Source organism: Aplysia californica, unplaced genomic scaffold (genome assembly GCF_000002075.1).
Source record: "Aplysia californica isolate F4 #8 unplaced genomic scaffold, AplCal3.0 scaffold01073, whole genome shotgun sequence".
NCBI lineage: Eukaryota > Metazoa > Mollusca > Gastropoda > Aplysiida > Aplysiidae > Aplysia > Aplysia californica.
The window spans coordinates 62,011-79,875 of record NW_004798343.1 but is presented as its reverse complement, the minus strand read 5'-3'; the positions used below and the strand labels follow the sequence as shown (position 1 = coordinate 79,875).

At 40.7% G+C, this 17,865-nt stretch overlaps 1 protein-coding gene across 1 annotated transcript in view; it reads right to left on the bottom strand.

Annotated features, from left to right (window-relative positions):
• Positions 1-17,865, bottom strand: part of LOC101858374 (guanine nucleotide exchange factor subunit RIC1) — a 91,351-nt gene that overhangs the window by 61,517 nt on the left and 11,969 nt on the right. Inside the window, exons 2-7 of the mRNA XM_035973232.1 lie at positions 10,672-10,779; positions 6,191-6,279; positions 5,572-5,682; positions 3,761-3,903; positions 1,689-1,822; positions 609-700 (exon numbers count right to left, since the gene is read on the bottom strand). Coding sequence (XP_035829125.1) covers positions 609-700; positions 1,689-1,822; positions 3,761-3,903; positions 5,572-5,682; positions 6,191-6,279; positions 10,672-10,779 — 677 coding nt within the window. The remainder of the gene's footprint in view (positions 1-608; positions 701-1,688; positions 1,823-3,760; positions 3,904-5,571; positions 5,683-6,190; positions 6,280-10,671; positions 10,780-17,865) is intronic.

Below are 17,865 nucleotides of genomic sequence, written 5' to 3'. Positions count from 1 at the left end.
AATGCACACACACACACACACACATGTTGTCTGACTAGCCTAAACATTACCCGTCATAACACGGTGCACTAAGTCTAAATGATGTAAACCTTTGTGAACGTCAAGTTTCGTTTTAGGTACAGTTTTAAGGCACTTGCAACCCAAATAGAACAAAGAAGTGCTGAAAAAGAATGGAGGTGTTACTAGAGAGTAACAAACAAAGTAAAGAGCAAACCACACCAGACCTGTGTGCAAGCTGCGCACATTAAAGATCCCTTGGGGGGTTTAAAATCAATAAGAGTAGGCTTCAGCTGCCACCTGAGCAAAATTCAAAATTTCCTACCAACTGAAAATGTTTAATGTGTCCCCTGCGCTCATATAACCTTACGCGAGCACTGTAAAACGCTTACCAAAAAACAACAACAACCCCCAGCACCTACCAAACACCCAAAATTGAACTCAAGTCTTCTGGTCTTCTGTAACTGTTGGCAATGATAAAAAGCCCAACCAGAACACCGCAGACATCAAACAATTAACCAATCGAGAGTAAAATGTTGTCAGTCACTCATAAAAAGTCAAACTTAAAACTGTCCCCAAAACGTGGGAAGAAGACGACCGTGAGTGCTCACCTCTGACATCCGAAGGCGATGAGTCTGTACCTGTGGTTGACCGCCACACTGGACGCGTTGCTCACCTCCTGAGCCCACACGCCGTTGGCCGTCTGGGGAATGAAAAAAAAAATCAGCATTTTGCAAGACCATAGTCTTCCAATGACATTTTCGTTCCATGCATTTATAGTTGAGTTATAAAGACAATCCATGCATTTATAGTTGAGTTATAAAGACAATCTTGTAATTAGCATTTGTTGGAGTTAGAGAGACAATCTTGTATTTGCATTTGTTGGAGTTATAAAGACAATCTTGTAATTAGCATTTGTTGGAGTTATAGAGACAATTTTGTAATTTGCATTTGTTGGAGTTAGAGAGACAATTTTGTAATTTGCATTTGTTGGAGTTAGACAATTTTGTATTTGCATTTGTTGGAGTTATAGAGACAATTTTGTAATTTGTATTTGTTGAGTTAAGGTGACAATCTTGTAACTGTTTAAGTTATAGAGGACACTTTTGTAACAGTTTTAGATATGGAGAGGGACCTTTGTTCAGCAGTATAGTAAAATACAGATGAACCTGATCTAATGGCCACCTGTCCAAGACAATCACCTGTACAAACGGCCACTTCTTATTTCCCCCCCCGTACAATGTCCCATATCATAACACTGTCCAAGACAATCACCTGTCTCAGACAACAAGCATTTCTCCTCAACAAGAGGGGGTCGTCTGGGACAATTTTGACTGTGCAGACAGACAGCTAGGACAGAAACGTTAACTAAACCGTTCCTATCAGGGACATCTCAAAGCAGTGTTGCTGTAAGCTGACAAGCAGTTTCACATTTTAAAATAGAGTGATTCTGAAATTTGAATTTGAATTTATTCAAAAACTAGTTACAGTTTCACTATGATTTTTTCACAGAAGTAAAGTTACTAATCAGATTCAGCAAATTAAAAATTTTGGCGCCAAAATGGGGGGGGGAAAAAAAGGGCGTTTTGTCAGATTACAGCAGAATATTGCATACAGACGTAGTTTATTTTTGGTAAACTTTTGAGTTACGTCTGTACACAATACTGCCCGCAAACGGCGAAGAGTCTCACCGTCTTCTCTCCCCTGTTGGATGGCGGGATGACGAAGACAGCGCGGCCAGAGGAGAGCACCATGCTGTAGCCGCCGAGCGTGGGGCTGTACTCCATCTCCACCACGTGGCAGTCCGTGTGCGACAGGCGCGCCGCTGGGGAAGGTCAAGGTCACTTGGGTTTAGTTCAACAAGTTGCGACCTCAATGCTTTCTTGTCGTATCTCCTTTTTTTTTTTTTTTTTTTTTAAAAGTGAAAATGTGACTTCTTCTTAAGCTCACTCTTTGTTATTAACTGCTTTCACTGTCATTAAAAATGGGGACGGTCAAGGTGACTTGGGTTCAGTTTAACGAGTAAGTAAGTGAACGATACGTTCAGTAATTTTAAAGAAGCCGTGCTGTTCCTAGCAGAGTTAACATTTTGTGCTTACTAACCTTACTTTTACTGGTCATGCAACGCTAGAGATAAAAGAGTGTATGATTTATATAACAGAAAATGTACTTTCAGAAAAGAATTAAGAAAAACCAAAAAAACCCAAACTCTTAGCAAGAACACAATCTAAAGTTCTTCGTCAATATTCTATCTTGCTGGGCATAGCATTATAAGGATTCAAAGAGCACTTCACAATAAAAAACAAAAACAAAAAACACACCGAAATATTTATGTTAAGACTTCAACTTCACAAAATGATTGGCTGATTGATTGAAAATGGTTTTTTTAGTTTTAGTAAGAGTTTTACGGCACTTGCTACACAATAAGGTCATATAAGTGCCGAAGATTAGAGGTGTTACAAGAGAGTAACACACACACAAAAAAAGGAGGGGAGAAAAATACGATAGACATTTGATAGGAAAGAAGAAGCGAATGTTCAACAGCACCACTGACAAAATTTAGCTCCTTTCAGAGGAAGGCTGCTTCGACCTGCCTGTCGGGACTGACCTTGGCTGAGCTGCACACAATCTTTACAACATCCCAGCAGACAGATGGATGAATAATAATATGATAATACTACAACCACTACTACTAGTACTAATAGTAATTTTAAAAATAATTATATGATAATAATAATAATAATAATAATAATAATAATACTAATAATAATTTTAAAAATAATTATATGATAATAATAATAATAATAATAATAATAATAGCAGTAATAATAAAAATAACAACATTCATAATAATAAAATAAGAAGAAAAAATAGCATTTGTACAGAGCATGTTCCCGCTCAACAGCAAGCTCCCTGCACTTTACAACCTATATTACTGGACACACTCCATAAACTAACACTCAAGGGAGGCAATCAAACTCCCATCCCATCACACATGACTGACTCGAACAGTACGTGTATATTAAAATACAATAAAACATTATAACAGTACAGCCCAAAGGTGAAGTTTTGGAGACCCTGGAGGAAAAAGTTGCGGGATGAGGAAGACAGGGAGACAGCAGAACACCACGCAATCATTAGGATGCTGGAAATGGGGATAGAGAGGGGAGAAGGAAGAAAGGAACAATTATCAGGAAAGGAAAGATGTCGCCGTAATCAGACAGCCTCTGGAACAATCAGTATGGATACCTTGCGGGCTTTGGTGCTGGGGGGAACTGAGCACTTATGGACCTGTCCGGTGTGCAATGACGTTGTTGCCCAGGACAGTTAATAACAGGAGGTAGTAACTATACAGCAAACTCATGTCCAACTTCACTGGCGTCCGTGGCGTGTGATGGCTAGGCTTTTCACCGTCGCACGGAGAAGACGTACGGAGAAGACGTAAGTTCAATTCTAAATAAAGTGGAGAAAGTTCTTTATCTACCCCCGTCTCCCAGGATGTTGTAACCCACTCAGCCCGGACTAACCCTGACAGGGAAGGTCAAAGGTCAAAGTAGCCCACCTCAGAAATGATCTAAATTGTGCTGATCGGGGTATATAAATAATAACAAACAAACAGGCCCTCCAAGAAAAAACCCAAAACAAAACAAAAAAACAACCCACCAATGAAAAACAAAACAAAACAACCCCCCATCGCCACCCCAAATTACAAAATAAAAACAAACAAACAAAAACAAAAAACCAAAAAAAATCGGCGGCTGACCTCTGAACTGTTGCAGGTCTGTGGAGATGGGGATGTCCTTGAGGTGGAGCGTGGCCTTCTCGTTCTTGTTGCCCGTCCAGCGCAGTCTGTTGAGACAGCCGTCCTCTGTGGCCACCACCAGCTCATCTCTCACCGACAGGAAGCTTTGGGGGGAGGGGGAGAGTTTGTTTTAGTAAGAGTTTTACGCCACTTGCAACATAATAAGGTCAGATAAGTTTTAGTAGAGGTTTTACAGCGCTCGCAACTGCATAAGGTCATATGAGCCCCAGAAGATTAGAGGTGTTACAAGAGAGTAACATACACAAAAAAGGAGGAGGAGAGATAAGGACGACAGATGTTTGATAGGAAAGAAGGAGCAAACCACACCAGAGCACCCGCCAACCACCCACAGACATCAGTCGAGAAGGTAAAAATCACATCACTTAGAACTGACAACGATGATTACTCCAAACAATCATCAGGCAACAAATGGAAAATTCAATTTGCCAAAACTTTTTTTTTTGCCAGTAAATCAAAATAATGTACACACATTATGTTTTACATTTGACACAAACTTCAGGAAAAAATCTTCAAATAATAATTACCGTTCATTTCTATAGGTTCTGATATTGAAAGAGGCACACCAAATGCCCCCCCCCCCCCAACCAAACCAAAACAAAGAAACAAAATGAAAAAAAAATAATAATAAATATAAACAAGAAAACAAACAATCCCCCAAAAACCAAAAACCAAAAACAAAACAAAACAAAATTTTACACAATGGCTACTTTCCCAAACAAGGCTGCATTCCTGTTTATGAACTTTTCATATTTAAAAATAAATAAAAAATGTTCAAGTTTTTTTGGTTTTTTTTACACAAGCAGTGGGCAGTTAATGTGATGCAACTTCTGGAACAGCCTGTTATTCTTTTTCTTTTCCACGAAAACAGACAGGACTGAACCGCCCCCACCCCCTGTCTGCTTTCCACCCGAATCAATCCAGCTCGTAAATTCATCCTGTCACTCCAGCAACTAAAAAGCAGAGTCACAGCCTATCGAAAAGCAATTTAAATATAAGTTATCTTAACAAATACTCTCAGAAGAAAACGAAAGAGTAAATTCCCCCCCCCCCCAACAATATCAAGCAGGAAATGCAAAAAAAACTTCCAACAAGCCCAGACAATCTGTCTGCCCATTCAACCACATGAATAAATTATGCAGCAGCGGTGTGCAATATATTGATCCTCCCTTATTGCGTCTACTGTTCTCATACGAGCAATAGCACTTTCCAGGTCAGACGTTTTTGGCAACTGATCCGCAGCATGAACACACACTGATACATTGCAGACATTTGGGGTGGCGGGGGGAGAATGAAGTGGCTTTGGTTGAATAAATGTAGTTAACAATTTAACAATATTTTTCTGCGACCGACAGAAGGTTCACAAGATTCCAGGGACAGCAGAACTCGGTTCTCAAGATCCAACAACTAGATGTATTGAGAAAAATCAGAACTTAAATCACAATAAATCCCAAACAGCTTTTTCTTGCTTTTTAAAAAAAACCTTCCACATTAGCCCTTCAAATTTTCAGCTTCGTATTGGTACATATAAGATTGGTTTTGTCGTATACGAGACGAAAATCTTACATTGGACAAAAGTAAGAACTTCACTTTTGATCCTCTAAACAAGCTTAATAATTCATTTTATGCAAAATAAAAGGTTGTTCTCAAAACGGTAAACTGACAATTCCAGCGATTTTTCAGTGAACGGATGGAACTGTTACAACCCAACTCCTCCCCCAATTCCCAATTCATCTGACTGTGTGGTCACTTACCAGGAGATGTGTGACTGGAGACTGACGTGGGCTAAGTAGGTCAGTCTTATAGCGGGGACGCTGTCACTGTCTAAGATGCCATTTATGTTGATTTTGGGAGCCACAGGAACTCTTCAGGAAGAAGAAATAAAAAATATATAAATATGACAAAAGGATTATTTAAAACCTCAGACGAGGCTTATTCTTTAGTCTTAGCAAATGTTTTATGGCACTTGCAACACAATAAAGTGATATAAATGCCAAATATAATATTAGAGGTGTTACAAGAGAGTAACAAACATAAAAATGAAGGAGGGGAGATAAGGACGATAGATTTTTTTATAGGAAAGAAGAATCAAACCACACCAGAGCACGCGCCAACCACCCACTTCCTTTAAGTAAGGAGAAGCACATTGGGAAAACAACGGTTGTTAAGCTCAGAGAAAAAAACAACCTAAAGACAGAGAGACAGACAGGCAGAATAAAAGAGAGAAAGAAATTTAAAAAAAAAAAAAAAAAAAAAAGTCCTACTAATGCCGCCCTCCAACCAGCGGATGTTCTTTTTTGGGGGGTTTTAGTAAGAGTTTTACGGCACTTGCAACGCAATAAGGTCATAAAAGTGCCGATCCGATGTACTTACTTCCCTTCCTGCATGACGTAGAGGCAGTGATGGTTGGCCACGGACGTGTCAACCTCCACCTTCAGGAACAGCACGCAGTTGTGCTCCGTCTGGAACAAAGGGGAAAAAAACATGTTTTGGGGTTTTGTTTCACGGCACTTGCGACGCAGTTTTAGTTTTAGTAAGAGTTTTACGGCACTTGCGACACAATTAGGTCATATTAATATAAGTACCAATGATTAGAGGTGTTACATGAAGGAGGATAGATAAGGACGACAGATGGAGTTATGAAATATGTTTTAGAAAGAGTTTTCGGCCACTTGCAACACAATAAGGTCATATAAGTGTCAAAGATTAGAGGTGTTACAAGAGAGTAACAAACACAAAATAGAAGGAGGGGAGATAAGGACCATAGATGTTTGATAGGAAAAAAGGAGAAAACCACACCGGAGCACCCGCCAACCACCCATTTAGAAAGAGTTTTCAGGCACTTGTGACACAATTAGGTCATATAAGTGCCAAACACTAGAGGAGTTACATGAAGAGTCACCTATACAAAAAAGAAGGACAGATACCGACAATAGATGTTTTAGTTTTTTAAAGTTTTAGTAGAGGTTTTACGGCACTCGCAACTGCATAAGGTCATATGAGCGCCAGAAGATTAGAGGTGTTACAAGAGAGTAACAAACATAAAGAAGATGGGGAGATAAGGACGATAGATGTTTGATAGGAAAAAAGGAGCAAACCACACCAGAGCACCTGCCAAACACCCACAATAGATGTTTGATAGGAAAGAAGGAGCAAACCACAGCAGAGCACCTGCCAACCACCCACATAAAACAGGCTGAGAAACCGTCTACATGTTGTTCATACTAAAATTTAACTTTCACCCCAAAAATTTTTTTTTGTTAGATTCACTTTTTGACTACCAAAGAATCTAACCCGTAAAAAACAAAAAAGTAGAAAAGAGAACCCCCCCCCCCCCCCCTCCGACAAAAAAAACCCCAAAACAAACAAAACAACAACAAAAAAACTTAAATGCATAACAAAACACACAATTGAGAAAAAGAAAAGGGGTCGAAGAGAGGCCTTAATCTGTTGTTTATCCAAACTATTTATTTATTTATTACAAAAGAAAAAAAAAAAACTACAAAAAAAATAAAAATCATTTGAAGAAGATAAGATAGGGTAGGAGCACACAGCTGTCAACTATGAGCTAACCATTAGTCATTAGAGTACTCCATTTTGGTTGAAATATCAAGCCTTGACTGATTTATTGACAAAGACTGAAATGATGTCATAAACAGAACAAAAAACAAAACGACACAACTTTTTCATTTCCACCCGATTTATTGACAAAGACTGAAATGATGTCATAAACAGAACAAAAAAACAAAACAAAACCCGCCACAACTTTTACCCTTTCCACCTTCGGTAAAGACGATGATATCAATCACTTATCTTCACTGACCTACATTCGACAACCCACTTGCGTAATCTCGAGAGATTACACTAGAATAGCCCATCATCTGTTCTAAACGGTACACAGTGTGTCTATTTATAGCGGTATGTCACCCACATCTGTGGCCCGGCCACGAACAATTGAACAAACTTCTCAGCAGTATCGACCTACTCCCGGCCCTTATCTGAAACTGAGAATGTTCATTTACGCAAGCTCGTATATATATATTACAACAGTGACCTAGCTGTAGATGACATAGCTCAAGACATAAATCATGGTGAGGCAGCAGCATAATAACAGCCCAATTTCAAGTGGGAGAGGGAACAAAAGTATGAATAACAATGATAAAAAAGAAAGAAAAAGCAGAGCGCCCCTATCACTAGCCACAAAAACAGGGCGATCCCTTTTCCCTCACTTTCATGAATGAAAAAAATCTGGGATGGATTTTACAGATTATTCAGAATTTTGACCATGAATAATAATAATAATAATAATAATAATAATAATAATATAATAAAAATAATAATAACAATTGCATGTATATTGTTCAAATCCCCGTTTTACAGCATTCTCAATAAACTTTACAACTTTTAATTTATTACCCCAGCAGACCCTCTGAGAACACTCAGAAACATTCTCGGCTTCCGCGGAAGCAAACAGTGCAAGCTGCGGATTTCACGTGCTCAAACACTATCAAACTGACAAGATCGTTCACTGTCTATAGCCGGGTACCCATTTCCACCTGGGAGAAGAGAGGAACATTTGTGTAAAATGACTTTCCCAAGGAAACAACATTGGCCCCCTTACAGGATTCGAACCCACAATTTAAATTCAACTAAAAAGATAAAGAAACATTCATGCATTTCTGGGAGGTCAGTGATACTAAACTGTAGAGCATAAAACAAATGCTTATTCTCCATTTTTGACTAAACCAGCCCTGAGCAATGAATGACGAACTCAAAAGTTCAAAATCATTACGCAGGCCACTAAAGGTCATAATATTGATCCCACGGCGGTGCCCCCAAAGTTGGATAAAGTTTTGCACTTTACAAAGGAGCGTGAACTTTAAATGACATTTTACGAACACATTACAAATTGATTAGCATCGGCAGTATATCAAATTATATCTGCTCGGGTACGTCTTAAGATTTACAGACGCAGTATAAGATAAGATAAGATAAGATACATCTTTATGTCCAGATCCTGGCACATTGGTTTGGTGTTTCACCACGTGTACTTACACACACACACACACACACACACATGCACACACACACACACGTACACACACACACACACACGCACACACACACACACACACACATGCGCGCGCACACACATGCACACACACGTAGACTTATAATCACATGCATAATATAAATGAGCAGCAATATAAACAATAATAATCGTAAGCTAGATACACACTCAATATTATTTTGATGCATGCTCTAAGGTCGTAAGTATGCAAAAAGCACTATACACTAAAATAAACCTCCACCAATCCAGTGGTAAACATATTCCCGAACCAGCTGCGTACACTGAGAAAAATACAACTAATATCACCTGGAGTTAAGAGATTAATAAAAAAAAAAAAAGCCTGGTTATCATTGATTTCACATAGCTGGCTCGCCAACTTTGTCAAAACCCAATGAGGGACACCCAACGCTATTATATCAGATTACATAACAAAGAACAAAATTTAATCAAGTGGCTCTGGTTTTGGTGAGCTGGGCTAATATTTCCCTCTCATCTCAAATTCGCCGCTCGCGATTGTCGAATCCGGGACAGTCCTGGTAAATTCTGGACAGTTGGCGAGCCTGGCATAACCAGTGCACATAATGGGACTCTCAGACTGAGGATCGATGATGCTTTTTGTCTGGGGGCTGTTGGTGAGACCAGACTCCAGCCCATTTTGTCACTTGGGGGGGGGGGTGTGAGACGGATAGACAGACAAAAGAAAGGGATAGGAAAGAAGTGGGACCTACCAGTTGTGCCTTGCAACCAAATGGCGAAATGGTACAGCTTTAGTACCATTAGGTTTTTAACGAAGCGGGGCCTCCCCGCGTTTAACGTCCATCTCTGAAAGGACCAAGCCAAATGGGACATTTTGGTAAAGCGATTTTCCCAAGGACACAATGTCGGACCGAGCTGAGGCTCGAACCCCAGAACTCGTAAACGTTTACGGGTACAGTAGCCCCCGTTCTAACCACCCACACCAGGGAACAAGCCAAACCTGAGAGAACAGAGCTGACAGAATAGCTAGCAGTGAGGAACAATGACGGGGGTGAAAAAAGGCGGTCCATCATTTCCAGCAAATATTCTTAGTCTGAAAGGAATGTTAACACTATCCACCCCCGCAGGGCGCAACATTTATCCCCACGGACCAGGGTACTTTACTTTACTTTACTGATCCAGCGGCCATTTGGGTTCTAGCCCTTCGGTCTGTCAATATGGCAAAGAATTGACAGGTTTTAATCAGCTGTGCTTTGTCGCTGTATAGAGTGTTTCCGATGTCTGGGGAGGCAGGTAGGTAGGTGCTACGCAGATCACAAAGTACTGGGCAGTTAAAGAGGTGGTGTGGTACTGTTTCATCCTGGCAGTCACACAACGGGCAGTCGGGTGGGGTATCCTTGCGGATACCAGGGTACAGATATGCGGTACACGCTATATCACACCGCCGCTGATCAGTGTCGTGGGGGCAAAGTGTTAAAGAAACCCTTCAATCATCCCAAGATCGGGAGTATCCTACCGGGACGTTCAACTAGGGCCATCTGCATGACAAGTCCGACATGATACCAACTGAACTAATGGCAAGTAAAACTTCAGTCGGATTTCAGTTTTAGCTAAGAGTTTTACGGCACTTACGACACAAACAGGTCATATAAGTACAGCAGATTAGAGGTGTTACTTGAGAGCAACATAATACAAAAAACAAAAGGAGCAGAGATAAGGACGATGGATGTTTGATAGGAAAGAAGGAGCAAACCCCACACCAGAGCACCCGCCAACCACCCACATAAAACCTTCACTCCCTACTCACCATGATGGCAATGAGTGACGAGTCTGGCTTCCATTCTCCTCTGCGCAGAGTGCCCACCTCCGACAGAAGGTTCTGTGACAAGGTCAAGGTCACCACCTGAACACATGGCTGCGGAGAAAGACAACAACACACAAGGTGAGTGGGGGTAAAGAGAAGTACATCAAAACAGGAACAGTCATGACATTAAGTGCACGGAAAAAAGACAGACAGACAGACAGACAGACTGACAGACGGACAGACGGACAGACAGACAGACATCAACACAGTAACTCATTTAGTGCACGCAAAAAAGACAGACAGACAGACAGACAGACAGACACACAGATAGACAGGCAGACAGACAGACAGACATCAACACAGTAACTCATTTAGTGCACGCAAAAAAGACAGACAGACAGACAGACAGACAGACAGACAGACAGACAGACAGACAGACAGACACACAGACACACAGACAGACAGACAGACAGGCAGACAGACATCAACACAGTAACTCATTTAGTGCATGCAAAAAAGACAAGACAGACAGGCACAGACAAATAGACAGACAGGAACAATAGAGGAAAAGAACAGAAGAAGGATCTACCAGAGCTGGTCCTGTACCAAATCCGTACAAAAGTGTATCAACACAGTTACCGTCATTTAGTGCATGGAAAAAAGACAGACAGACAGACAGGAACAAGAGAGGGTAGTTAGAAGGGGGCTTCTATACCCATAAACGATTACGGGTTCGGGTGTTCGAGACAGATAGACAGGAACAATAGAGCATATATTAGAGGGAAAGAACAGAAGTAGGATCTTTGGGGTTGAGCGCTATATAAATGTCATTTATTATTATTCATTATTATCTACCAGAGCTGGTCTTGTACCACAACCGTACAAAAGCACATCAGAGCTGGTCTCGTACCACATCTGTACAAAAGCACATCAGAGCTGGTCTCGTACCACACCCGTACAAAAGCACATCAGAGCTGGTCTCGTACCACATCCGTACAAAAGCACATCCGCACAGCAACAGTCATTTAGTGCACGGAAAAGGCAAGACAGAAACACTGGCAGTTTTTTAGAAAGTGTTTTGCGGCACTTGCAACACAAATAGGTCAGGTCATATAGGTGCCGCAGATTAGAGGTGTAACTACAGAGTAACATAAAAAAGAAAAGGAGGAGGGGAGATAAGAATGATAGATGTTTGATAGGAAAGAAGGAGCAAACCATACCACAGGACCCACTAACAACCCATTCAGAAAGACACAGACAGGAGCAATAGAGGAAAAGAACAGAAGTAGGACCTACAAAAGCTACCCTCCTACCACATCTGTACAAAAGAGAACATTACAGCACTTAACACTTTGTGGTCCCTTGGTGCAAGAATGCGCCGGCCGGTGAAAATTATCCATTCCAGTCACCTGGAGCAGTTCTGCGCCAGGCCTGAAAAGTCTGTTGCAGTCACTCTCCTGGCTGGGTGACCAGATGGGGGTATGTATTTTGTACTGCTGGTGGGGTGTGACTGCAAAGTGTTACGTTCTGTTTGTTTTCTTTCTTGTTAAATTTAACATCCCTCCCAGTCCCAGTAAAAGTACATTTGGCATTTTGAAAACAAGCACAATGTTCCCTTTGTCTTTATACGGGGACAGGAGAATATCATAGTCATCATCCTTGTGTTGTACATTCCACAGGCCAGCCGCATCTTTCAACAAGCGAGTTTCCCATCAGCCTCTCTGTATCAACTCCACTCGGCTCAACTAGTAAACTTTTGTTTTGTTTCAGTAAGGCGCTCGCAACTGCATAAGGTCAAATGAGCGCGCGAAAAAAAAGTTGGTTCCATTCGCAACAGTTCATTGCACAGCCTGATTCTGGTCAACACCACCACTAAAATGCTGAAATGCAATTAAAATTCGATGTAAATAAATTCATAATTAAAAATAACTTTTTAAATAACTAGTAATCTGGGGTAGTCTGTGCCCTCTATTTCTTTTCAGCGGGTTTCTCAAATCTCAACCTGTCCTTGACAAGGCGTGGCAACCCTGTTGGGTGGGGTAAACCCGCCATTCACAGATACCTCGCTCCCCAGAATTACAAAGTTTTATCTGTTCAGTACCTCGTTTTGTGAAATTTGACGGAAACATATTTAGGTTTCACAAAATGTCAAACTTTTTCGAACGCCATTATTTGAATATTTTGATAACAACTCGGAATAATCTTACAATTTTGATAGAGCAGATAGAACATTTGCATTCTGACCTCATCATGGTCTTAGTAACTCAAAACAGCCAAAAATGTCAGATAGAACTTTGTACCTCTGAGGTAGCGACCAGTCCAGCTGGTGTGGCTGAGCTGTGGCATAATCCCCACCCATAAACCAGACCTGCATCGATGCCCGGGCCTAATCCTACCACGAGGGATTAGTGTCAGAGATAACACAGACGCTGGACCATCCACAGGCTAAGCCCTTAATCTATCTGAGAAAAGGGGTGGATGTCAATAGAAAAGTCCATACAGGGAATCAGGCTTACTCTGCTCACCTCTCAGGCTTCAACAGCACAAAGTCTGCTTCGACTATCAAGGCACCCCGGAAATAGCACGTCACAAGAGTGAGACAAACATACAAAAGAAATGGAGGAAAAATAATGATAGTAAGGATTAGGAAAGAAAAAGCAGCAGTTCCCAGTTGCAGTTCAGGCACAGTTATGAGCGTGACATCGATGAATCCGCCCATTTACAATTCTACAGTGCATAAGAACATGGCTAATGTCCCCCCCCTTTGGGAATGGCCTAAAGACACTTTTTTAACTGCTTGGGCTGAGAGGGATACAAGAGCTCAGCACTCAGCACAAAGACAGAGATACTCAATACAAATTCTCCCCACGTGGGATTTGAACTCGTGCCTCCTCCTACATGCAACAGCAAAGCACCTAATGACTACACCACAGATGCTGCACTAGTCTATAATTACAGACATGCTGATGACTTGTAGTAATGGCAGCTCAGCCCTAAATTTCCAAATTTTCCCCCAAGTGACTGATTGTAAATATTTATATACAAGATGCCCCCATCATCAAATAATTTTGAAAGCAAGCTGCTTCATCCCAGCCTGCTGGAACCAACCCTGGATGAGAGACTTACAACATTGCGGCAAAAAGACAGATTTAGACAATCCATCTGATCATTATTTCCTACAATGTTGAAATACTTTAACCAAACCAAAGATGTTGGGAAGTTTTAGTTTTAGTAGGAGTTTTACGACACTTGCAACACAATAAAGTCATAAAAGTGCTGAAGATTAGAAGTGTTACAAGGAAGTAAAAACACAAAAAGGAAAAAGGAAAGGTAAGGAGGATAGATGTTTGATAGGAAAGAAGGAGCGTACCACACCAGAGCACCTGCCAACCACCCACAGATGCTGATATATTATTCAAGAAAAAGTATTACATACTATTTTATTACGTATTTTTTATTGCGCTCATTCCGTAACCATGTGTAAACGTGCACGTGTGATAAGCAAGTAGGTGTGTGTGTGTGTGTGTGTGTGTGTGTGTGTGTGTGTGTGTGTGTGTGTGCGCGCGAGAGTGTGTGCGTGCACGCTGTGTGCGTGCAAGCATGAATTTTGTTCATACATACATTTATGTTCAGCGCCTAGAGCAGTGTTCCCACGGTAGTGGTGGGCGCTATAGAAATGACCTACATTATTATTGTTATTATATTCATAATAATAATAATAATAATTTTATTATTATTATTATTTTTATTAACCCTTCCAGTGCCAGCCATTTTTGTGCACTCCCTAACCCCAGTCCCAGCCAATACAGCAGTATTTCAGAAAAAGAGGCATTATTTCTAAAAAGTGATGTAGTATCTTTGTAATGTAGCTTTGATAATAACATATACCAATTTTTAAAGATAAATGAACAAGTAATAAGAAAATTAAAGTTTAATCAAGTTTGCTTATTTCGAAAAATGCGCGAATTCGGTACCCCCGAAACTGAGAATACACGCTCTTGGGACGGAGGGAGGTACAAGCGCTGCTGAAAATATACGCGTTTGGGGCTGGAAGGGTTAAGACGAAAGCAAAAGGAGAACAAGGAGCAAGCTAGCCAGAGAGTATAACTTGATCGGGGAGGAGACGTCATCTCAGACAGGTGGTTCTCTTCGACAGTGTCATTATGATAATATTTTTTTTTTTTTTAAAGTGCAAGGGGGAAGTGGGAAGTGGTCATTTCGTCATCTCAGAACTATTTTGTCCAAAGTGCACTCTTTAGTTAGGTATGCGTTGGAAAAAATAGTTTTCAGGAGACGATTTGCAGATGTGATTATCTTGGACAGGTGATCGTGGGAGCAGATTCAACTGAATGTACCAAATTTTTAAAAAACAGAAAGTCATTTACTATACCAGTATACCAAAAATTGTGCATTGACAGTTTTGGGAGAATAGGGAAAAAAGATTTAGTTTACTTTGCTGCGTAAACAGAAACACATCGCCGTGATAATGGATCTGGAGGACTGGGAAAGACAAAGACAAACAGTTTTAGTAATTTAGTTTTAGTAAGAGTTTTATGGCACTTGCAACACAAAATAGGCCATACAAGTGCCAAAGATTAGAGATGTTACAAGAGAGTAATATACATAAAAAAGAAGTAGGAGAGCTTAGGAAGATAAAAGTTTGATAGGACAGAAGGAGCAAACCACACCAGAGCAAAGACAAACAGATGGAAAAAACAGAGGGAGAGAAAATAAGTAGGAACTACCAGTGGTGGCCTCCAACTGACTCATAAAAGAAAGGATCAGTGTGGTTTTAGATCACGCCCAGAGCAAGAAAGTGCAGTTGAACTTGTCTACGACGGTGACCCACAGTCGGGGAGAAAAGTGGCTGTCTTAAGACAGGGTCGTAATCATGTATGCACTGTATGCCCCCCTGCAATTTGAGATTGATTCAGAATGCTATGAGGTCTGCAGGGGTAATAAAATAGATTGTAAAGCAGGTAAAGCTTGCTGTTGAGCGGAAATGTGCACTATACAAATGCTATCTATTAATTATTAATAATGTAAATAACAACAACAGAAAAAAAAACAAAAAGAAAAAAACCCAACCCAATACAAGGTAGGGCTGGGCAATGAGTCGATTCAGCAAAATCCGGATACTATCTTAATGCACCTCTTCGGCAAATAATATGATATGAACTACTTCGGCAAATTTGGTTAGAACCACTTCGACAAACGGGTAGCATCATTTCAACAAATGGGTGCACCCACTTCGGCAAACGGGTCAGGAAAAAAGAGAGTTAAGAGTCTGAATTCGGATAATATCTTATTGAGGATTATCCTATTATCCGGATATTTATCCGGATTTTGCCCACCTCTAATGCAAGAGGTTGGTCCGTGAAAAATGGCCATATGAACAGGTAATAGTCTTCTACAGGTGGCCGTCAAAGCAGGTTGGACTGTACTTCTTAGATGAGACGAGAAATCAGCAAACGCATACTGCTGTCTATTATTACTACACAATACTCCTTTCATGATCTGCCGACCCCGCCCTCTTCTACCTTAAAGTACACTTACATAAGGAAGAAAATGTATTCTTTTCGAGAACTTTAAAGGCAAAACACAAACTCAGAACTACGACCTGCAAACAGGAGCTGAGACCAAGAAAGGAAAAAATGTACCCTTTTATTTCAAAGCATGAATGAATAAACGCTCTTTTCACCATAGAGGCAACTCATAGGAGCAAAAATGCTCTACAGAAACTAATGTAAACATTACTCTTCAAAAGCTGTCAAGAAAATCAACTTCATAACCAAGCCTGAATTCAAATATTTGCAAAGCAGAGAGAGAAGTTTTCAAAGAAATACAAACAGCTCGATATATCTTTTTATACAGGTTATTTCAACTGTCCTTTGTTGTTGTCTTTCATCCCCCAAAGATCTTTAATGTTTTTTTTTATGGGCCAACACCCAAGACCGGCGCTCTGCTCAATGATGACATCAAAATATTCCCCCCCCCCACACCTCTCCCACAATGGAAGGACCGCTAATGTTGTGTGAACCACACAGTCAGTCACGGATGACGTGTTTGTTCAGGGCGGAGAGAGAGAGAGGGGGGGCCAGCACTGCAGCCATTGACAATGCTGCTATTCAGACGTTTCGCCCGGTGCCCGTCGTCGTTCATTACGCAACAGTGAGCAGGGGGACCCTCCCATCATACAAAATGACAGTTGGGGAATAATACACACTCTGTTTGGTCATTTCGTCATCTCAGAACTATTTTGTCCAAAGTGCACTCTTTAGTTAGGTATGCGTTGGAAAAAATAGTTTTCAGGAGACGATTTGCAGATGTGATTATCTTGGACAGGTGATCGTGGGAGCAGATTCAACTGAATGTACCAAATTTTTAAAAAACAGAAAGTCATTTACTATACCAGTATACCAAAAATTGTGCATTGACAGTTTTGGGAGAATAGGGAAAAAAGATTTAGTTTACTTTGCTGCGTAAAGAGAAACACATCGCCGTGATAATGGATCTGGAGGACTGGGAAAGACAAAGACAAACAGTTTTAGTAATTTTGTTTTACTAGGAGTTTTACGGCGCTCGCAACTGCATAAGGTCATATGAGTGCCAGAAGATTAGAGGTATTACAAGAGAGTAACAAACATAAAAAAAGAAGAAGGGGAGATAAGGACGATAGATGTTTGATAGGAAAGAAGGAGCAAACCACACCAGAGCAAAGACAAACAGATGGAAAAAACAGAGGGAGAGAAAATAAGTAGGAACTACCAGTGGTGGCCTCCAACTGACTCATAAAAGAAAGGATCAGTGTGGTTTTAGATCACGCCCAGAGCAAAAAAGTGCAGTTGAACTTGTCTACGACGGTGACCCACAGTCGGGGAGAAAAGTGGCTGTCTTAAGACAGGGTCGTAATCATGTATGCACTGTATGCCCCCCTGCAATTTGAGATTGATTCAGAATGCTATGAGGTCTGCAGGGGTAATAAAATAGATTGTAAAGCAGGTAAAGCTTGCTGTTGAGCGGAAATGTGCACTATACAAATGCTATCTATTAATTATTAATAATGTAAATAACAACAACAGGAAAAAAAACAAAAAGAAAAAAACCCAACCCAATACAAGGTAGGGCTGGGCAATGAGTCGATTCAGCAAAATCCGGATACTATCTTAATGCACCTCTTCGGCAAATAATATGATA